We start from the raw sequence: 23,019 nt of genomic DNA, 5'->3' as shown, positions 1-23,019 counted from the left end.
TCCTTAAAGAGCCCCCCACTTCAACTAACCATAGATGACCCCCTCCTCCTGTAAAGACAGATGACTTCCCTTCCTGATAATGACACGTCCCCCCACCAAGTAATGACAGATGACCCCCCCACCAGGTAATGACAGATGCTCCCCCCAAGTAATGGCAGATGACCCCCCTCTCCCCCACCAGGTAATGACAGATGACCCCCCCTCTCCCCCACCAGGTAATGAAAGATGACCCCCCCCCTCTCCCCCACCAGGTAATGACAGATGACCCTCTTCCCCATCAGGTAATGACAGATGACCCCCACCTTCAGGAGCCCTCCTCCTAGTAACGACACATGCCCCCCCAGGGAATTATGATTCCCCCACCCAATGCTGAAAATTACAGATTCCCCATCCAGCTCCCCCTCTGCTCAAACTGCCACAGTAAAATCTGCAGCATCTGGAGCCCGCAGTCCCTCGGGGGCCCCTCAGGAGGTGTTTTTGAGCGAGTGTCAGCAAGAGTTGCGGGAAGTAGTGGGGTATTCTGTATCTGTTTTCTGCACGGATGTGACCGATATATTTTTACCTCCCCAAATAACAGCACTACCAGCTCCTGGATGGTGCTCTCCTACTTCTCCCTTGCTCAGTCCGGTGTCCATCCCCGCTTGGTTGTCAGCACTGACACTTTCCCGTCCAGCAGGGCTGTCCTCACCTTGTCCTTCCTCTGCTACTCTCAGGCTCAGGTCTTTAAAATGGAGCCAAAAGTTTAGAGCTCAGGGCTTTTGCTTTGCTCTGGATTCTGCTTTGCCCATCACAGTGACGGGGAGACAATGCGGGACCCCCTGGAGCATGAGCAGGGTCACAATTGTGACCCCTGATGCTACATCAATGTTCTGGTGGTAAGGAAAAACTTTTTTTTTCTAAATAACAAAACATGTCTATACTTACCTGCTCTGTGCAATAGAACTGCACAAAGCAGCCCTGATCCTCCTCTTCCTGAGTCCTCTGCCAGCACTCCTGGCTCCTCCTCTTGCTAGTGCCACAAAAGGGAAGCCGATGCCCATGGGAGCACTCGTGCAGGCTCGCTCTGGAGTCCCGCTGCTGCATCCATTGACAGATGGCATGACTTGACCCTGCTCCTTGCTCCCTCATCACTGAAGTTCATTGAACAGGAGTGGGAGCCAATGGCTCTTGCTGCTTTTGATCTGCCCAGTGACGAGGGACAAAACCAGGAAAGCCGCAGCTCTCATGCACAGTGCTGGATTGCACTGGGGTTCAGGGGCCATTCTGTTACACAGAAGGGGTTTTACCTTAATGCATTAAAGGTAAAAAAACTTGAAGCTTTAGAACCACTTTAAGGAACTACAAGAGATGAGGAGAAAGGAAATGGGCACGCATTAGTGATACCTTTTTTGTTTTTACTTTTTCCACATTTGCATGACTGTTAGCAACTTGGGGTCCCCATATAAACAGTAATTTTTTGACAAACACGGTTTTCTTTTTTCTTTTTTAATTTGTTCTAAGACTGTTATGTGGTCAGTTTAAAAGTAATACATAAACATTGAAAATAAATCCTAATGTTAATAGAGCTAAATTATTATTATACAGAATTTCTATAGCGAAACAGTCTGTGCAGTGCTTTACAACATGAGGGCAGACAGATTTGAGTGCACTTGCTGGGCCAATGCACACACTGCATTACATTAACAAGCATAAAGGTACACTGTATACAAGCAGCTCATCATTCTGATTGGGCTGGCAATGTATGCTAAGTGCATTGGGTCATACTGCAGGTGTGTTGGCAGCTCCTGTACAAGTGCATTGAGCTGCTAAGATAATGACACAGCAATGCAAATTGTATTTTGTGTTAACATACACTGGGGTAAAATGCGCTACTTACCATGCATGACCCGGACGCATCTGTGTGAATGGGCCCTTAAAAGCAATGCACAAATCAAATCCACAAGGCATAAAAACATAAAGCAAAGACCTTTATCAGAAAAACAAAAATCATAAAGTCCTTAAATTCTTTAGACCTCTTTCACACAGGTTGTCAGGGGGTGGTAAATACATGCGATAGATCCCTCCCAACAGCTCACCTCCAAGAGGACATGGCAGTTGAAAGGATCAGTACACATGCTACAGCAGCAATGCTTTGGCTAATTTAACTTAGCTTGCCGAGTTAACAGGTGGAACCACCTGTCAAACACACCCCTTTGAGGTTCACGTGAACATGTGGTTGCAACACAGTATTTTAATACAAAATTCCCCTTTAAACTGAAAAGTAGAAAGGAAAAAAAATTAAAATAAAAAAGCACGCATTCAGGATACTGGACACCTAAGAGCCACTGCTCTACCTCTCTCTGAAAAGTGATCCACTGTGGATTGTTTTTCAAAGGGCCGTAGAGACTGTCACCTGTGTAAAAGAGGCCTTCGTGAAATAAACAAAACTTCAGAGATACCGAAATGGGAATAGGGCATGTGTCTGAAAATGATGCTAGTGGTGAAGAACCTTGGGGCAAGTACATATAAGTATTTTTTTTTTCATCTCAGCCTGTTTTGTGCAGGTCATCAGGTATTTACAAAACAGTCACCATTCCCCCAATCTCAGGTCCATAGAGAGGTATGGGGTTGGATGAGATAAACAATGCACTACAAGTGCACTGACTTAACAGCACTTCTGATTTATTGTGATCTGTGCATCTGCAGTGGCAGATGAAATTTGCATTATTTTCATTTACAGATCCTGTGAACACACGTTTAACATGCATTATTTTAACCCACCAGTGTAGGGCACACTGCAGCAGTCTCTGAAAAAGCGATCTGTAGTGTATAATTTTTCAGGGGGCAGCTAAGCAGTGACTTCCAGGCATTCAGGATCTTGCCTCCAGAATGCCATTTTTTGCTTTTGTTTCTTTGCTCAAGATCGATTTTGAGTGGAAGTAATGCACTGCAATTGCGAGCCAAGCATTTGACTCAGTTGTGGTGCAGCCCCATTGACATGTTTGTGTTATTTTGCATCTGGAACATGGCATGTGTACAGCTCGCTCTGGCTGTATGTTAGTGTTAGGTTTTAGGAGGGCAGTCGTGGGGCGATAAAAACATCAACTAAACCATCTGTTTTTACCATCCCCTGCCCCCCCCCCCCCTCTCGTAAAAGAGGCCTCAATGGATCCTAAAAGGTGAAAATTAGAATTTTCCCTTTAGAATAATGGTATTTTTTCATGTGTTTTTTAAACATATGAAAACAATCGTGTGAATGTATCCCAAAAAGTCCTTGTGTTCTAAACTGAAACTGAAATTGGCCTCATGAAAATCTAATAACCAAGTACATCTTAGATGCTGAGGTGTTTTCAGTGCTCCAGAAATTAAAAGTCTCTTTTTATCATCTGTTTTAAAAAGTATTAGCAAGTCCAATACATAAAATAAAATATATAGCTAGGTATCAAACCTATAAAAAAAAATAGCTTTAGTTGTTTACTACTGTATCTGATGAGATACTACTTCGGGCAGAGCCTGACAATCACATGGCCTGGATGCTTCCAAAAATCAATAAAAGATTCTTCATCGCCAGGCTAAGTGCAAATGTAAGAAACGCATTGTGGATCCTTCTACAGCACTTTGTACAAATGGATTTGACGAATAGTCTCTTCATCAGTCTCTGTCCCAAGGTAGATTTCTGGATTAAGCTTGACTTTTTCCACCCACTTATCGAGTTGTATATCCATCTGGAGAAAAGAAGCATTTTTGTAAGCCTACCATGGAAAAAAAAAAAAAAGTATATTTACAGCAAAGGAACTATTTTCTTTATTTCATCATGAAAGCATACTGGAAAAACTACTTTCCATTAGAAAAGTCAAATGTGCCTCGTGTTTAATACTGGAATAGGTCTAAAACTGAATACTTGAGCTTCTTGCCCTCTTGCAACAGGAAAGTCTTTATTCTTTGGGCCAGGCAGCAGCAAATATTTAAAGCGGAACCACATTGATGGAGATTCTTGCACCTAGCCATGGTTTAACCAACAGCGCTTTAAACCATTTTAAAGCACCTTGCCGAAAATGGCTTCCCATGATGCACACTATTGCTAGAAGGACTAGAATTTAAAGTAATTCTAAAGGCTTACATAAAAAAAACAAAAAAAAAAAAACAAAAAAAAAAAACCGTCTATACTTGCCTGCTGTGTGAATTGGTTTTGAACAGAGCAGCCCAAATCCTCCTCTTCTTGGGTCTCCCGTGGGTGCTCCTGGCCCCTCCCTCCTGTTGGTTGCCCTCATAACAAGCAGCTTGCTATGGGGGTACCTGAGCATATGCACTCCCAGTTGCTGCTCAGTGTGTCCACTCACACATGGAGCCACGACTTGACCCTACATCTTCTCTCTTCTCATTGGCTCACTGGCTGTGATTGGCCAATGGCTCCTGCTGCTGTCTCAGACAATGAGGAGAGGGAGTCCCGGGATAGCTGAGACTCCAGTGCACATCGCTGGATCAAGAGAGGGCTTGAGTATTAGGGGAGGCTGGGATGCTGCACAAAGAAGGTTTTTTTACCTTCATGCATCGAATGTGCCTTTACAACTACTACAACAAAAAACACACAACAGGCTTGTAAATGCTGGTAACAAGCCTATATTATGCTCACCTCAAGTCCAGCTTTGCAGTGTTCTGCAGCTCCTTCCCTGACCACTCACATTTTGACTGGTTCTCTTCTAGCTTCCTGATCTGCCATCAATTTGATTGGTTGGGCAGAGATTATGTCACTCCTGTGCATGCATCTTAGTTTTTGAAAAGCCACCGAGTCTGCATTCTTTTAGGTCTGAATGAGCCATAGCATGTATCTCACCAGAAATGAACTTTCTGAAATTGTGCGAGAGGCTGTGCCTTCAATATCACAATTTGAGCAGTCTCAGTGCTGTCATAAGAAAAGATGTATCATTTGCATTCCTTTAGCTGCCTTAGAACACATTTGACTTTTTAAATTTCTCAGAAGTTTGCACTGAGCAATAAGCAGTTGAACAAACAGGTAATAGGATTTCTGGGGAGTTTTATACAAATACACTGTACAGAATGTCTCCAGTTTACCAAGCTGCAAAGAAGCAAAACTTTAATCTGACACTTTTAGAGAGACACGCAGTGGCTGCAGATAGAAATGGAAAGGTCAATTTAGTAACATAAAACTGAAAAATTGCTTGTGTGGCAACCATACATTGAAGCTTATTCAGCTGAACTGGATTTTTTTCCCTAAAATTCTCTGACTGCCAGCAGCCTCTCTTGACTCCAGTGCCAAACTTTCATCTTTGTTGCCCCCATTATTCCATGTAGTTCTTACAAGGAACACTTGATTCTAGGATTTTAGAAGTATGAATTGGGTTATCAAGGACACAATATTTGGACTGTAGAGGTTGACTGAAAAAATTGTGCATGGTTTTCTCTACTGCAAATTACTGTCCTGTTATGGTTGATTGATTAAAAAAATTGAGTGGGTAAAAATACTGACCTGAAGTTTGTCTAATGATTCCTCTATGCTTGGCACGGCAACTATGAGGCTTCCTGTCTTCCTTACATTTTCTATTACAAATATCCAGGCTCTAAAATATAATTGAATATTTAAAAATACCAAAACACATTCACAAATATACAGTAACATATAAATGACCAAGTAAGAACAATAAATAATCAAGCGAGCGCTTACGGTAGCGGCTATTGCACTGAAAAGGAACCACAAACCTTTACAAAACAGACAATATAAAAAACAAGTGCAGCGCTCTACTATGTATAAAGTGCAGATAATATACAATAAACTGTATTAATAAATCGTCCTGAATAGAAACAGCAATGTAATATCTTAATAGGAGGATGCTCCAAGTGATGTTATATATCTCGAGTGACAGTGACAATCCACCCTGATGTTGATAGACAGATATCTATATCCCAATGTGCATCAAAATGTGCGACCAATGGAAAGAATGCCCACTCACCGGAAGCGCAATCTTAATGCGCATGGGTCAAATATGCCAGAAACGGAGGTTCCTTTTAAGGTACAGCCTGGGACTGGATCCTCTCCTCTACAGGTGTGGGTACTAGAGATGTCACTCAACCATGCCCTCAAATGGATATGCTGTGGTAGGATCTGGTCAGAACAGGTTCCCCCCTCTGGTCCTGGTAGAATACCTGGGATCCTGGATGGATTTAATTGCTCGGTACAGAGCAACAAAAATGGATGCCCATAGTGTAGTATGTAACCATATTTATTGAGCAAAATGATGAAGGTAAAAGTATTTCACATACATTAGTAAAATGAATACAAATAAAGCAGTGACCAAGCTGCTAGATACACTGACCAGCTGGAGTGGAAAGATGGCCACCGGACCTCCATGATCCGGCAGCTTGACGTTACGGCGTGCAGGGGCTCCTTCTTGATGTGTTTCGTATGCGAATACGTCCTCATAAGGGGTGATGCCATAGCAGCTGGACGTCACTTGAGATATATAACATCACTTGGAGCATCCTCCTATTAAGGTATTACATTGCTGTTTCTATTCAGGACGATTTATTAATACAGTTTATTGTATATTATCTGCACTTTATACATAGTAGAGCGCTGCACTTGTTTTTTATATTATAAATGACCAAGACTGAAGGCATTACATCGCCTGGACAGTTTTACCTTTGGTACCACAGGTTTTCATAGTTAACTGCTCTAGGTGTGTCATAGTGATATTAAAGGCAGACCCCCTTTGTTTAGACATGAAGTTGGACCTTTCAGTGACTTTGCAAGTTTGCATGAATATGTTCCTGACATGGCACAAAATACAGCAACAATTTAATTTTTTAAAGAACATGCATCTTTTATCAATCAAAACAGTTCTTCAGCTCCAGCCAAGTGATTTTGTCTAGGCTGAAATGATGACATCAGTCTGCTGCAGGCAAAAGGAAGCATTTCTCCTCTCCCTTAGTGATCTAATTGCAACATTAAAGCAAATCACAGTGTGAGGCTAAAGTAGTTAGCTGATGCGTGTTAGGTTCGGTTCACACTACTGCGATATGGGATCCAACTTGTGAGACCCTAAGTCGCATGACATGTGAAATCCCATGTTAATCAATGAGAGTGGTTTTAATTAGCACTACTCAAGTCGCTGCGACTTTAAAAGTGTTCCTGTACTACTTCAAGGTGACTTCTATCCGACTTGTGCCCATAGACTTTAATGGAAGTCGCCTCCAAGTTGGATCCTCATCTATAGTGATGTGATTTGGATCTGACAGAGGAAGATTACCCAGGCTGAAAGTTGTATTCAAGTCACTAGGAAGTAGTCTAGCAAAGTTGCTCTTTCAGGTCGCAGTAGTGTGAACCGAGACTTTGACATTTGTGAACACAATCACAGACATTAGGATATATGTGATTGTGTTATTTCAGGGGTGACAGCTTAATCCATGAAATAGATTCTGCTTCTGGCTGATGCCTGAACAAAAAATAGCATCATCTTTCTGATGATGATGAAAAAAGTGAATGAAGCCATTGTCGGGGGTAGTACCTGGAAGTGTTACACATTACTTGCACAGTACTGTTATGCATGCATTCAACATGAAAACATATCACGTCATGTTAGATCCCCAGGGCTTGGCAATTCATTTTCCCAAAGGGGCCGCATGAGAATCTAAGAATGTTGTGGAGGGCCAAACTAAATTTTGCCCAATATAATGCTTTACCTGGGAAGGTCCATAAAGACATAAACCTATAAAAAAAAAACCAGACACCCGGTGCTAGCAAATATATGTACAACTGCTCATTAAATAGGTTTGTTTCAGACAGGCAGTCAGGGAGTGGAAAAGAGGAGCATCTGAGCTGCCATAACATGGCAGATGTGGCAGTTCACATGCCATGGTCACAATGCTTTGCGGCTGCAGTTTTAATTCTGGGTGCAGAGTTTGACAAGCAGCACCGCTGGTCAAACTCGACCACTTCGTTCAATAGGGCTGCTTAACAACCACATGCAATGCACGCAATTGCAGTACTGTAATGTGGCATTATAGGGTTAAATCAGGCAGTGAGGAGGCGATATAACATCTCCTAAACTCCTGTCACCATGCCCTCTGACTGTCAAAAGCACTGTGACTGGAAGAAGAGAGCCTGAGATCAGTAGAGTGGGGATTTCTGCTGATCTTGACCTGGAGTCAAAAACAGGTGCACAACTCCTTGGGTTTTACAGCATGCAGGCGCTAACACAGGAAGAACCTGACCAGGTAAAAGATTGGCAGGAGAGTATTGGGACCTCTCCTAGCCAACACTCTCCTGCCAGAACCAAACCTCACTGCTGTACTGATCAGCTCCTCAGGCTCTCTCAGTCCACTTCTTGCAGCTCTCCATATGGACATCTGTCATTGAGCTTCTAGGAGCCTGTCAGCTTCCCGGTGAGGAAGCCGACAGGCTCAGAAAGGCATGCTGACAGTGGAGGCATCAAGGGCTGGATAGGGGCAGCCAAAGAACCAGATGTGGCCTGGGATCAACAATTTGCCCAGGTCTGACTAAGTATTCTTGAATCTTATCCACTGCCAGCACTTAGCATGAATCAAAGATATACATTACTTTATTTGCTTCTCTTTGTCCAGGAAGTATTCAAAAACATTATGTAGAACTACAACATCAGCGTGGTGCAGTAAGGATGGCTGACAGCAAATATCTGAATGGTAAACCTGTGAGGAAATACAAAATAATTGATAACCAGGACTGAAATATTGCACAGACACTCTTCTACACACCACAGGAAATACATTACTGTTATTTGTGAGGATCTGGTAGCTAAAAACACAATTCTGCTACACAATCATAATTGCAACAGAGACTAGAAACTGGATCTTGGAGAATGTTTTATTTCTGATCCCCACATATTTTGCTAACCACCCTGAAGCAGACTTGCCATTCCCCTATTTTGTTTTAAAAAAAGGTAAAACTTTTTATTGTAATAAATTAGAAGTGATTCTAAAAAGGCATAATTAAAACAAAGAAACAAACAAAAAAACAAAACAGGTCTATACTTCCTGCTGTGTGTAATGGTTTTGCACAGAACAGCCCCTCCCTCCTGTTGGGTGCCTTCACAGCACGCAGCTTGCTATGGGGGCACCCTCTGCTCCATGTATCAATTCACACATGTAACTGCAGCTTGGCCCCGCCCTCTCTTTGGCTACCACTGCTGTCTCAGCCAATGAGAAGAGGGAGTCCCAGAATAGCTGAAACTCCAGTGCACATCGCTGGATCAAGAGGGGGATTAGGGGAGTATTAGGGGGAGATACAGCACACACGTTTTTTGCCTTCATGCATAGAATGCATGAAGGTAAACCTTCAACCATTACAACCACTTTAAATCACACAATAAAAAAGAACAGACAGTATTTTCACAGTGAATGTACATTACATTTGATCACCACTGTGTTTTTTTTAATTTTTTATTATACAAACCAAAAAAGACCAAAACATTATTTAAAAAACAATTTACATCAATTAAAAAAAAAAATCTAAATTTCATCATAAATGTAGGCCGAAATGTGTTCCGCTCCATGTCTGGAATGGGGAGCTGCACACTGAAGCTTTTTTGCCTTCATGCATAGAATAAAGCTCTTTATTAAGCTTTAAGTTCTATAAATCTCCAAATTGTACACAAAACATAACATGCTATACCTGAATTCTGTCTGTGAAGTCATACTTCTTTATGATCTTTTCTTGTAACTGGCAGAATTCTGCATTGATTTCCACACCTTGTAATTTACTGGCTGAACTGTAAACACAACCCTATATTAAAGCCAAAAAAGACAATAGAATACAGGTCTTATACATCTCTAATACTGAACTTTTAAATCCAAACAAACATATTTCAGTTTTCCTAGAGTTTCCTAAGCTGCCCAATTCATATTTAGTAAAAGAGCTGAATTATTATGTATGAAGAATTCATTCTACAGCCATGTACAATTACCTAAAAAGGTGGATAATTCTGGTTCGGAATATTAAAACTGGCCTCTTTTAAAGCAGTATTACACAAAAACAAAAATGTATTATACTGCAGCTTACCAATTCTTAAAAGTGGAGGCTGCATTAGGGTTCTTTTTTTAGCCTTTGTTGTATTTTCATCTGGTGATCCAGCCAGTAAGTCTGTTGTTTTTAAACAGAACAAGCTCTCCTGCAAATGTAGCAGCAATAGCGTTAGGACAAACCATTTAGCACAGACAGGGGTGTTTACAATGGTCAGCTTTTACTTATTCATGTAAAACCTTTATCCGAAAAAGAAGAAAAAAATGAAAGAAAAAAAAAAAAAAAAGTTGCTGAGCCTGCCTGTATAACTGTAGTGTGAGCTTGAGTTTGGCTTAAATTTGTTAGTGTATCTAAATCTGCTTGTAAATCTAAAAACACTCCCTTCCCCCAGACAATTCTGCTTTTCAAAGGTGCCCCTGTTCTCCTTCATTCATAGTGGAGGCACTCTAATACAGGAGGTGTGTTACTGGGTAGATCACCAGGTGAAAACTGAGGGAAAAAGCCTACAAAAAGAAAACTAATGCAGCTAAAGCATTTAAGAACTGGTAAACTGCAATATATTACATTTTTGTTTTGGGGTTTAATACCACTTGAAATACTCTATTGGCCCAATACAAAAGAAACAAACTCACAGCTCAATTATTATGTCTGCTAAGACTGCCTTGATCAGCCATAGGAAATATAGCAACTCTAGACTTGAAATCAATATCATGTTGCTCTTGTGCAAGTAAAGTATACACGCACTGTAGTAGGAGAGTAGCGATGGAGATGTATGTTCTTATATACAACAAATGTCTTGAAGGCTTTTCTTAGTAAAAAGGCACAAGACAAAAAGAGACTCTGCCCATCATGAAAGTGCTGCGTAAATAGAACAGTGATCACCACCCAATGGCATGCAAGCTTTGTGAAGTCCTCACTTACCTATGATTCCAACAGGGTAGCCAGAAGGTGCTAAGTCAGGGGTGCTCAATCTGTGACCCTCGATCTCAAACCAGGGAAACGCATGCCCGGGGTTGGCAACCCATTGATCTAGATCTGGGCTTGCTGGCCTGCCATCCCAGAGCATAAGAGTGCAGTCAGCCAGCACCGGGAGCAGGCAGCTGTGGAGGAAGCAGGAGCCACATAAGCCGATGCTTCCTCTGTAGTGCCGGCTCCTATCCCAGGCAGAGTGATACCAAGTGTACGCCTAATCCTTTCTAGCTGCCCAAGTGCGATGTAGGCCAGTGTATTCCACAACCAGGGGCAGACGGACAACTCATGGGGCCCCCAGGCAATAGGGGATCATGGGGCCCGTGTCCTTGCCCAAACTCAAAAAAGCCTAAGAAAAAAGGTACCAGAGGCATCTCATGGGGCCCCTTACTGACCCCGGGCCCTCAGGCAGTGCCCGAGTTTCCAAATGGTCAGTCCGCCCCTGTCCACAACACATACAGTGGGCATAATAGATTTTACAATGGGCATGCTAGCACCTATAAAAAGGGTTAACAACTATTAGGCTGCTTTCACACTGATCAGCAGGTGCAATGCAGTGCACCTGCAGCTTTCCTGCGGGTTAGCTGCACTGAGCCATAGACTTCTATAATATATAGTGGGTTTGATGCACTTTCTGAAAGCACACCAAAACTCCTGAATGCAGGAGTTTTAGTGCACGTTCAGAAAGTGCAACACACCCACAAGATGTAATAGAAGTCTATGGCAAAGCACAGGTGCACTTGGGACATGGGATAATTGCAGTGCATCGGTGCGCCTCGGTTCACACACTGCCTCCTCCTGACTTCAATGCAAAAATGCCTCCCATTGACTAAAATGCAAAAACAGCTCTTAATAGCAATCATATGTGAACACTTATCTCCGCACGTCACTATACTCTATCACTTGCAAGTCTGGAATGCACAGCTACAAACTCACACAGGACCCTTTGCATAATGGCACTCAAAACACAATACATGTGGATCGCATCTGTGTGAACCACCTCAATAGGAACACATATGTAACCTGTCATGCGAATCGCAGTTTGAAAATGCACTCGGAATTGCATGTGTGTGAACCAGGGCAGCTCCTTTCACACCTGGATGTTTTTGGAAGTGCGGCAGAATCGCGGTGATTGCAAAACGTAGGTTCAGGTGCTATTATTTTCAATGGTGTGGTTTTGCCATGATTATTGTACTACAAATAGTATCGCGTGAAAAAAAAAAAAAAAAAAACAAACACACTGGCTCCTAACCTTTTTTTAGCTGGCTCCAAGGTTCAAAGCAAATTTGCAATCACTGCCATATCATGCTAAAAAATATATGTAACTATGTTTTACCGCATACAGAACAGCTCCAAGCCTGGAACCCACATCTACTAGTGTTTTCCCACTCAGATCAGGCAACATTTGCTGGAACAGAAACTTGAGTTCCACCAAAGAAAAAGAATGTGAAATAAAGTCTGTAAATATAAAAACAAAGACTACATTAGCCAGTGAAATCCTAAAGTTCTGCAATTTGCTGGAGCATGCTTGGCATTCATCATGATCTTCGCTAAAAAAGTCCAAATCCAGGACTTTTCCAAATCTTGAGGTCAACAAGATTTAGGTTCTGCTACGAACCTACAGTTACACAACAAAGCTGAATTAAGCAACACAGTAGTCAAGGCTTATCTCCATTGTCTCTAAAATGTGCTGGGGTACAGCCCATAAGGGGGAACAACCCTCAATATAGCTAGGACATATTGTATAACCCCATCAGTCAGGCTATATCCCACTGTGAATGACAAATGACTGTGATCGATAAAGGGAATCTGTTGTATAATGATTTAGGTCAATTTTCTTCATGGGGCATAGACAGCACTAAATGAAAAAAAAAATAAATAAATATCATAGAAAAATCCTATAATATACACTGCATTTAAAACCTAACAAGCTCTAACCATTTCCTTGGATTCCCAAAGCTAGAAAAATAAGGCATTGGCTGCGGATGATCTTCACATGTATGAATGTGAGTTAGGAACCATAGATTGTAAGCTCTTTTAGGGCAGGGATTGATGTTAATGTATACTACATATGTAAAGCAAAGCATAAATCGATGGCGTATATATGTACCAGAAAGAAATAAATCAAACATATGTGATGATAGTTTTATCATATATTGCTTATAATGCCAGGTCCTACAGTGAAATAGAAGCCATGCCTCAGGCTACACACTCTGATGGTAGACACACACACGATCATTCATTGTGACTAAACTGATCAAACTAAATAAGGAGTTGCAAACCTGAGACCCTCCATTCAATAGATTGAAACTCTGCCAAGTCAATCAACCGCAGCAGTATTTTGATTATCACTCCTGACTGCTCAATTCTCATATTTTAGTTTGATCGTAAAGCGCAGAACAATATTGTGTGTTGCATCATTTGATATTTTTAATCAATGACAGATCTCTTCTTTGCAATTGCTTTCTCCTCGATCAGTGGTTTCCAAACTGCGGCGGTAAATAATGGATACTATTAATCTTAAATCAAGAAATGAATAGTGGGTGAGTTTCTTACATTAGCTACATTCACATGGACAAGCCTTTCTCAACCGGGATGCCGCCAGAGGTCTTCAGGGGTGCCGTGGGGAGAATGGCTGTCACTTCAGCCCAAGCTCCCGATCCCCAGCCGCAATGTACGTCGGCACTGGGAGCTGTCAGACCACTGAGCAAAGTGAAAGCAAAGGGAGAGGGAGTGTCTTCTGTGTTCTCTGCTTTCCCCTAGAGTGCAGTACCTGGCTGTGTGATGGAAGCTATAAATTACTGTAACTTTTCATAATGCTGTACACATGTGCCTGTGTGTGTGTACATATGTGTATGTGTGTACATGTGTATGTACACATGTATGTGTGTACGTACGTGTGTGTGTATGTGTGTGTTTGTTTTTATATGTATTTTACTTTTAATCTCGACCCCCTAGTCCTCTATCAAAACTGCTTTTTTAGGACTTTTTCGTAATAGCAGCAAGGATTGCTGATCCTCTGAAAAGCAATCCATGCTCAGATCACTTTTCAGAGGCATTTGACAGGTGGTAAAGAGGCAATATGTTGCCTCCTCACCACCTGGTTTAACCCCAGCATCAATCACCACATCACAACTGCGTGCACACACTTGCGGGGTGACTGTAGTTCAACTCCATTCACCTGGATGTATACTTTCAGCTGCGGCAACAGTGTGTGTTTACCACCAGCTGCTGTTTCTGCAGCTAAAAGGGGAGCAGTTGAGGGTGGTAAAAGCAACTCAATTGCACGGTTTTACCGCCCTCCAACCTCACAGGTGAACAGGCCCTTGGTTCACATCTGTGTGGCTGTGTGTAGGGCGGCCCATTTATTTCAATGGACTGCCTTACCCGCAGAAATGCAGGGAAAGTCATCCCTGACCTTAGTTTTAAAATTACACCACACCAAAAGCACGTCGTGTTTGCCAATGTATGGGGTAACCCTAAAGAGCAGAGCATTTGTCTGTGTGTCAGGAATGAGCGCAAGTTTGCGTGCATTCTGTGACACACAGTAACGTGAACCAAAACCTGGACAGGGGTGCCTCGTGTCTGAAAATACTTTTCAAGGGCGCCCCGACTGGAAAAAGGTTGAGAAACCCTGGCATGGATGACTAGTACCGATGCAAATGACAAAGTCCTACAGCTGTTTTTAGCACCTGTAAGCAGCTAGCTGCAGCTACCAAGCCTGTACATGTTAATGAAGGATCAGCAGCGGCCACAGCTATCTGTGGCAGTTCGCAGGGCCAGCGATTACCTTCAGGGGTTGCTGCTGGATGCACACAAAATGTGACGGCGATCAGCCACGGGTAGCCAAATATAGCTGCAAAAATCAGCATCGGTGCTAGATGGATGTAGCCTTATTTCAGATACATTTGTAACTTGCAGTGGTTATCGTTTTTACACTCATGTGCATGCATTATTACAAACATAATTGGATTTATAACTTATGCTTCTGGGATTGTAAAGAATTTTATGCCTTTGTGTGAGCACTGGTTTCGTTTTATTTACCGTCTTTGATTAGGTCATACTTTTAGTGGGATTATAAAACATTCTTGGAGGAAATAGTGCCCCTTGACTATGTGATCAGTGTAGGGCTCACCTATAGGAGCCGTTTTTCTAGATCCACATGACATACAGTAATTACGACTCATCTTCCCCTCCTCGCATAATGCATCAACAGTATCATCATCATAAAGGAAAGCATCTACGTGAAGGGTTGGCCTCTGAAGACTCTGAATCTGTAATAAACACAGTAGATAAGTAATGCATGTAAGGTAAGAGAAGAGATGGATGGATACGGTCATTAAAATTACCCATACAGGCATACCTCGGTTTACAAATGCCTCGGTTAATGTGATTTTCAGTTTACGAATGAAAATACATTGAAAATAATAATCTTCAAAATATATGAGCGCTGAGTAATATGGTAAAAAGCAGCCAACATCCAGAGGAAAACTCAAATACCTCCAATATGAAAACCAAATAAACAAATATATGATGCAGCGCTAAGAGGGGGGTCACATGAATTATCGTAGTGAAGTTCTTGCATTAGGAGAATAAGTCCTTAGGAAAAACCTATAGGTGCAGCGTGACAATGGTGATGAGTACAGCATGAAGATAGTGACTTTCTTGGCTTATAGAAAATGAATGTACATTGCACAAGTAATAGTGCATTGTAGTAAATAAGACCTACTCCACGGTGCTCAGGATTTGGGAACTCTGTGTAAGGATGAAGTCAACAGGCAGGAATTAACCACCAGGTGTCATCTATCCAGGACAGGTTACCACTCTCCAATATCTCCACATCAGGCAGACCAGGTATAGCAGTATCCAGCAATATCTGTCTTGACAACCAGAGGGATCTCACAAGCAGGCATGGCTCCGAGATGACAGAGCACCTTAGGGGAAGGGGGCTCAAAAATGCCAATAATGAGCCCAAAAGAAAAATTGCTCCAATAGTCTAGTATTTAATTCATATGTATGAAGTATTAGCAGAAAAAATTAACATAAAACATACACTTACATGCAAAACGTCCAATATGGCTGCTTAGGCTTACATAAGGCCGTGTGGTAGGAGACTGGTGATTAAGGGCAACTCCCTAAGGGTATGTTTTATATCTTAATTTTTTCTGCTAATGCTTCATACATATGAATTAAATACTATACTATTGGAGCAATTTTTCTTTTGGGCTCATTATTGGCATTTTTGAGCCCCCTTCCCCTAAGGTGCTCTGTCATCTCGGAGCCATGCCTGCTTGTGAGATCCCTCTGGTTGTCAAGACAGATATTGCTGGATACTGCTATACCTGGTCTGCCTGATGTGGAGATATTGGAGAGTGGTAACCTGTCCTGGATAGATGACACCTGGTGGTTAATTCCTGCCTGTTGACTTCATCCTTACACAGAGTTCCCAAATCCTGAGCACCGTGGAGTAGGTCTTATTTACTACAATGCACTATTACTTGTGCTATCTGGTTAGTGCAATGTACATTCATTTTCTATAAGCCACGACAGCCACGAAAGTCACTATCTTCATGCTGTACTCATCACCATTGTCACGCTGCACCTATAGGTTTTTCCTAAGGACTTATTCTCCTAATGCAAGAACTTCACTACGATAATTCATGTGACCCCCTCTTAGCGCCACATCATATATTTGTACATTGAAAATAATGCCTTGTTTACAAATTTTTTCGCAATACGAACGGATTAATTGGTTTTCAATGATTTACAATTTTTTTTTTAATCATGTCGCTGTACGGTACTATGCCTTTAAAGTGCATTTATAAAGAGTTTTGAACAGATAAGACTTTTTTTTTTTACTTTTTTCTGACCTCCGGAACAAATTGGTTTTCAATGCATTCCTATGGGAAACCGCGTTTAGGTTTACGAATTTTTTGCAATACGAAAAGTCCCGCAGAACACATTAAATTCGTAAATCAAGGTGCACCTGTATTACAAATAGCAGATAAATAGAGCAGAATTTGGAATCAAGTCTTGGCTAGTAAACATTAAATGAATGCATGCATACCAATAACATTGTCCTCCTATGTGATCTGTAGTTACACACAATAGCAAACCAGATACAGTAACAATAATAAAAAGCAGAGAATTTCTGTTTGGTTGTAATGATATACTAATCTCTGCCTTTTCAAATAAAGATGATCTGAATGACAAATTCTCACAATGTCTATCACTTGGTTCTCTGATCCAACCATGGCTTCCAGTGGCAGACTGCTTCGTAAGTCATCAGCAATACAGTTTAGAATCACATCAGCGTTACTTCTGAGTAAATCTTCTATTTCACCTACAAAACAATTCAAATATTAATTACACTCATTGCTAAAAAGATGTTTACAAGTATAAAAGCTCTTTCAGTTGCTCTAAGAGCAACTTCTGTGTTTGTTGAATCTACTTTAACCCTTTCACTGCCAGAACCATTTTTACATACGTTTAAAAAAATAATTTTAGGCCTGAAGATTACACAAAACCCCCAAACGTAATATATTTTCTGAAAGCAGACATCCCAAAGAATAAAACAGTGGTAGTTCTAAAGTGAATTTTAGGGCAAACAAATGCAATGAATTAACCACATTTTTGGTAAAATATAAAAGATGCGTGTGCCGAGTAAATAGATACTGAACATGTCAAACATTAAATTTGTGTGTGTCTGTGAAACGGCGACAAACTTCAGTACTCTATATTTTCTATAGGTGACGCTTCAAAAGCCCCTACAGGTCATCAGTGTTATGGAGGTTTTGTGCTAGAATTATTGCTCTCACTCTGGTGTGCGCGGCGATATGCAACGTGTATTGCAATCAATGTTTTCACACGTAGGCGACCCCGATGTGTGCCTCAACATTCATATGTGCATATATGTCGGGGTGGGAGGGATGTTATGTGCTTGGGTTTAACTTTATTTTATTTTTTTTGCAATGAAAAAAAATTTGTTTTACTTTTTTTGTTCCCATCACATGGGGTCACAAAGTCCCCTAGGTGATGATTTTTAGGTGACAGGTTCTCTATAATGAGACATGCAGGGTCAAAAAGACCCTGCATTTCTCCTCTGGACTCCACTGGATGTATTGCAATGCCGCTGCAAGCTTAAGCCAGGTGTTGCCGCCCCCTACAAGGCCCAGCGCTCCAGAGAATGCTGGAAGGGCAGAGCAAAGAGCCAGCAACTTACAGTCACCGACTCTGCTCACTGAAGACAAGAACAGAGAGATCAGTCATCTTCGATATGCCACTGCAAGCCTAAGCCAGGTGTTCCCGCCTCCTACAAGGCCCAGCGCTCCAGAGAATGCTGGAGGGGCAGAGCAAAGAGCCAGCAACTTACAGTCACCGACTCTGCTCACTGAAGACAAGAACAGAGAGATCAGTCTTCGATATTCCACTGCAAGCCTAAGCCAGGTGTTCCCACCCCCTACAAGGCCCAGCGCTCCAGAGAATGCTGGAGGGGCAGAGCAAAGAGCCAGCAACTTACAGTCACCAACCCTGCTCACTGAAGACAAGAACAGAGAGATCAGTCTTCGATATGCCACTGCAAGCCTAAGCCAGGTGTTCCCTCCCCCTACAAGGCCCAGCGCTCCAGAGAATGCTGGAGGGGCAGCGCAAAGAGCCATCAACTTACAGTCACCAACTCTGCTCACTGAAGACAAGAACAGAGAGATCAGTCATCTTCGATCACTCAGTTCTTCATCTTAGAGGCAGCGGGGGACAGACACCTAAGACCTTGTTCACATGGGGCGTTCAATATAGTATGCCCATGCAGGGCCATGTTTACCTGCATGGGGATGCAGAGATGTTCTTTGCATCCCTGTACAAGCGGTCCCATTAATGTCTATGGGGACACAGTGTCCCAATATAATCCATGTGGGTGCAGATGCGGGTCCTTGAACTCACAATATCAGTGTCCGGGGACACGCACCTGCACCCACATGGATATCATGCTGGGATACAGCAGCTGTGTTCCAATAGAAATCAATGAGACTGCCAGCACGTGGATGCATGGAACCCCTGTTAATCCCCATGTGGGTACACACAGCCCTGCATGGGCGTATGGTATTGTGTTAACAAGGCCTGAGTGTAACCAGCTGTTTTGTTCCTTCTGATAATGCTGAAGAAACTGAAAAGTAGACAAAGCGAGTTACCCCTGTGGGGATATACAAAAACAACATGTCTCTGCCCCTAAGCAAATGAGGCTCCATTCACATTTGTGCAACTTGTCACAAAGTTGGACACAAAGTTGCATGATAAATTGCAGCCCAATGTTTTCAATAGCACCCATTTGGATCAGTGTGACTTAGTGTTGACTGAGGGGGGAGAATTCAACTTTATTTTTAATCCTTATGATGCTAGCATTGGTAAAATAGATAAGTAAATATGACCTACTTTACTTGTTTAAACTTTTTCCATTTCTTCAGTTACTTCCTGGTTTCCATGCCTAGGCAAATGATGGTATACAACCCAGGAGATTTCACAAGGGTTTTTTTCCAGCTAAGCACACCCTCCTGTCTGCATGACTGAGCAAAGGGCAGATGATTCCAGGAAGTAAATGCTACATGAATCATCTGCCCTTGCTCAAGATGGCCACAGCCAGAAATGCTGGGGGGGTTCAAAGTGATTTATTAGCAAAGTAAAGCATTGAGATATGGATGGATGGTGGAGTTTGCTTTGAATATTAAAAATGAATTAAACAGCATTTTTGGTGCTCAGATGCAGTGAAGTTCCACTTTAAAGTTGCAGTGAGTTTGAAGTGACTTAGTGTAAGAGAGTGTAAACTGTGCAACTTTGCACAAATGTGATTGGAGCCTAAAACAAGCAATTTAAAGAGGACCTCTCTCTTGCTCTCATAGTTTTCCTCCCCCAGCCTCTAAATAGCATTTTGTGGGGGAGAAGGGGGGCAGAGCACATACTTCTGCAGTCATCACCTGCATTCACGTTTCTCACCTAGGTGAGGATGATGTCACTAACCTGCCAACCTCCTGGGATAATGTCACACATCCCAGAAGGCTGCAGGATTAGTCTCCCTGTGCTGATCGAGCCTATGCCTGTGCAGTGGCAAGCCGGCAGTGACTCATCATGGAAGTCACAGGCAAATCCAAAATCAAAGATGGTGGCATCGGGAATCTGCAGAGTTGAAGAAGAGTCATCTGTGGAGAAGACAACAGTGGACTCTGTTGACTGGCAAGTATCTTTCTTTATTAAAAATCAGCAGATACAGTACTTGAAGATTTTTAATTTTGCTTAGCTGAAAATGCATGGTCTAAAAGAAGTCAGAAAGAGCACACCAAAAACCAGGTGTAAAGCACGTATACAATTAGGTCCATATATATTTGGACACAGGCACAATTTTAGGCTGAAAGTGTACAATGTCAGGTTTAATTTGAGGGTATGTACATCCAAATTGGAGGAAGGGTTTAGGAAATACAGCTTTTAAGAGTAGTCATCCCCTCTTTTTCAAGGGACCAAAAGTAATTAGACAAATGAATATAATCATAAATAAAATGTTCCTTTTTAATATTTTGTTGAGAATCCTTAACTGACAATGACTGCCGGAAGTCTGGAACCCGTGGACATTACCGGAGACTGGGTTTCCTCCTTTCTGATGCTTTGCCAGGCTCTAACTGCAGCTGTCTTCAGTTGTTCTTTGTTTGTGGGTCTTTGTGCCTTTAGGTTTGCCATCAGCAAGTGAAATGAATGCTCAATTGGGTTGAGATCAGGTGATTGGCTCAGCCAATGCAGAATATTCTACTTTTCCTTCAAAAGCTCCTGGGTTGCTTTTGCAGTGTGTTTTGGATCCTTGTCCATCTGTACTGTGAAGCGCTGTCCAATAAACTTTGCTGCATTTGGCTGAATCTGGGCTGACAGTATATCTCTAAACACTGCAGAATTCATCCGGCTGCTTCTGTCACATCAATAAACACCAATGACCCAGTGCCACTGGAAGCCATGCATGCCATGCCATCACACTGCCTCCACCATGTTTTACAGATGGCGCTGTTTGCTATGGCTCATGACCTGTTCCAAGCCCTCTCCACACTTTTATTCTGGTTCAAATGAATCTTCGTTTCATCCATCCAAAGAATGCTTTTCCTGAACTGGTCTGGCTTTTTAGATGTTTTTTGGCAAAGTCTAATCTGGCTTTTCTATTCTTTAGGCTTATGAATGGTTTGCACCTTGTGGTGAACCCTCTGTATTTCCTCTTGTAAAGTCTTCTCTTGATTGTAGACTGACATTGATACGCCCACCTCCTGGAGAGTGTCCTTCACTTGTCTGGATGTTGTGAATACGTTTTTCTTTAGCATAGAGAGGATCCTGCGATCATCCCCCACTGTTGTCTTCCATGGACATCCATGCCTCTTTATATTGCTGAGCTCACCAGTGCATTCTTCTTTCCTCAGAATGTACCAAACTGTTGATATGGCCACTTCTAATGTTCCTGCGATCTCTCTGATGGATTTGTTTTGTTTTTGAAGCCTTACAATGCCCTGTTTCACTTGCATGGACAATTCCTCTGAACGCATGATGTAGGTTCACAGCAATAGATTTCAAATGAAAATACCACACTTAAAATCAACACCAGACCTTTTACCTGCTTAACTGATGAAGAAATAACGAAAGAGTAGCCCACACCTGGCCATGAAACAGCTTTTGATTCAATTGTCCAATTATTATAATACAGGATTTATATAGCGCCAACAGTTTGCTCAGCGCTTTATAATATAACAGGAGACAATACAGTTCAATACAAGAGGGATAGGAGGGCCCTGATCCTGGGAGCTTACAATCTAGGAATTACTTTAGGTCCCTTGAAAAAAGAGGGGATGGCTACTCTTAAGAGCTGTAATTCCTAATCCCTTCCTCCAATTTGGATGTACATACCCTCAAATTAAACCCGAGAGTGTGCACTTTCAGGCCATATCCAATATATAACTATAGCTTGAATATGTTTTGGTCCATACCTGAAAAGAAAAAAACTAAAATTGTGCCTGTGTCCAAATATATATATGAACCTAACTGTAAATCACCCTGCACCCAAACCACAATGCACCAGTGTGACCCTGCTCTTAGGGTCATGCCCGCATTTGAATCACACAGGAACATGCTGCGCGATTCTCATGCAGTTCTGTGCGATTTCAGCCCGAAATCACACTGCAACAAAAGTAGTACATGTACTTTTTAAAACAGCTACAACAGAATCACATGGTACGAACGTTTGGATGGTACAAAAGTACTCTGCGATCCTGTGCGAGCAAATGCACTGCATACATGACCTGTGTTTGGGGTAGCATTAACTTTTTATTGCCATCCACTGCAGATCACAAATGTAGTGTGTTTTGCATGCAGCATGAATCGCACAGAAACGCATTCAGATGTAGGCATGGTGTGACTCAGCCCTTAGGGCCAAATTCAGTCGGGTGCATTTTTAAACGCAGCACAAATGCACATGCAAGAAAAATGAACATTTCTCAAGGAGCAGTGTTTGCACCGCTGGAGTGATTTCATGTTCATTTAATAAATCGTCAGCATGCTGCATTCTTCTGCACCAAAACGCACACGGACCCACTCAAAAGCGCTGCAAACGTACACAGACACATGTAAACTCAAAGTAGTAAGAAAAATACATGAAAAAAAACAATTCCAAAAATGCAGAGTGAATGCAGAGATTGTGCTGGGAGAGCCCCAAGTCAAACATTGCAATAATAAGAGAAGAAATAGGAAACCACAACATAAACACAAGGCTCTCCCAGCAATGAACTCTGTCTGCTTACTGCTGTGTCTCATCCACTGGATAGCCCTGGGCAGGACGTCCGGAGACACCTGGGTCAGCAGGTTGATTACAGCTCGCTGAGCCTGCTGTAGATCCATATTACACCTCTACGTCTATACACGCTTTTACCTCTCTGGGTGTACCAAGATGGCGTCTACACCATCGAGACTATGGCAGGAAGGACCGCTCTCTAGCCAGTCGGTCGGCTAGCCTAGCATCTATGGTAAGGACGCGGGTCCGGAAAGAGATA

At 42.2% G+C, this 23,019-nt stretch overlaps 1 protein-coding gene across 3 annotated transcripts; it reads right to left on the bottom strand.

Moving 5' to 3' along the window:
- Nucleotides 1–1,373: 1,373 nt before the first annotated feature.
- Nucleotides 1,374–22,962, bottom strand: LOC149460017 (uncharacterized). 3 transcript variants are annotated; one of them, XM_089680223.1, is made up of 8 exons: nucleotides 22,899–22,962; nucleotides 17,182–17,303; nucleotides 15,096–15,234; nucleotides 12,297–12,418; nucleotides 9,644–9,754; nucleotides 8,555–8,661; nucleotides 5,468–5,558; nucleotides 1,374–3,731 (listed from the first exon to the last, which is right to left on the bottom strand). In XM_089680223.1, the coding sequence occupies exons 2-8, from the start codon at nucleotides 17,212–17,214 to the stop codon at nucleotides 3,588–3,590; spliced, it is 747 nt and encodes a 248-aa protein (XP_089536349.1). In that variant the 5' UTR covers nucleotides 17,215–17,303; nucleotides 22,899–22,962; the 3' UTR covers nucleotides 1,374–3,587. The 3 variants fall into 3 exon arrangements, with proteins under 3 accessions (XP_089536349.1, XP_089536347.1, XP_089536348.1); XM_089680221.1 differs by having other exon boundaries at nucleotides 22,771–22,899; XM_089680222.1 differs by having other exon boundaries at nucleotides 1,374–3,704; nucleotides 22,771–22,899.
- Nucleotides 22,963–23,019: the final 57 nt, after the last annotated feature.

The sequence above is a fragment of the Staurois parvus genome, unplaced genomic scaffold (genome assembly GCF_062004578.1).
Source record: "Staurois parvus isolate SC_StPar_1 unplaced genomic scaffold, SC_StPar_1.0 ptg000237l, whole genome shotgun sequence".
Classification (NCBI taxonomy): Eukaryota; Metazoa; Chordata; class Amphibia; order Anura; family Ranidae; genus Staurois; species Staurois parvus.
The sequence above is the reverse complement of the archived record's forward strand: the minus strand, read 5'-3'. Positions and strand labels throughout refer to the sequence as shown.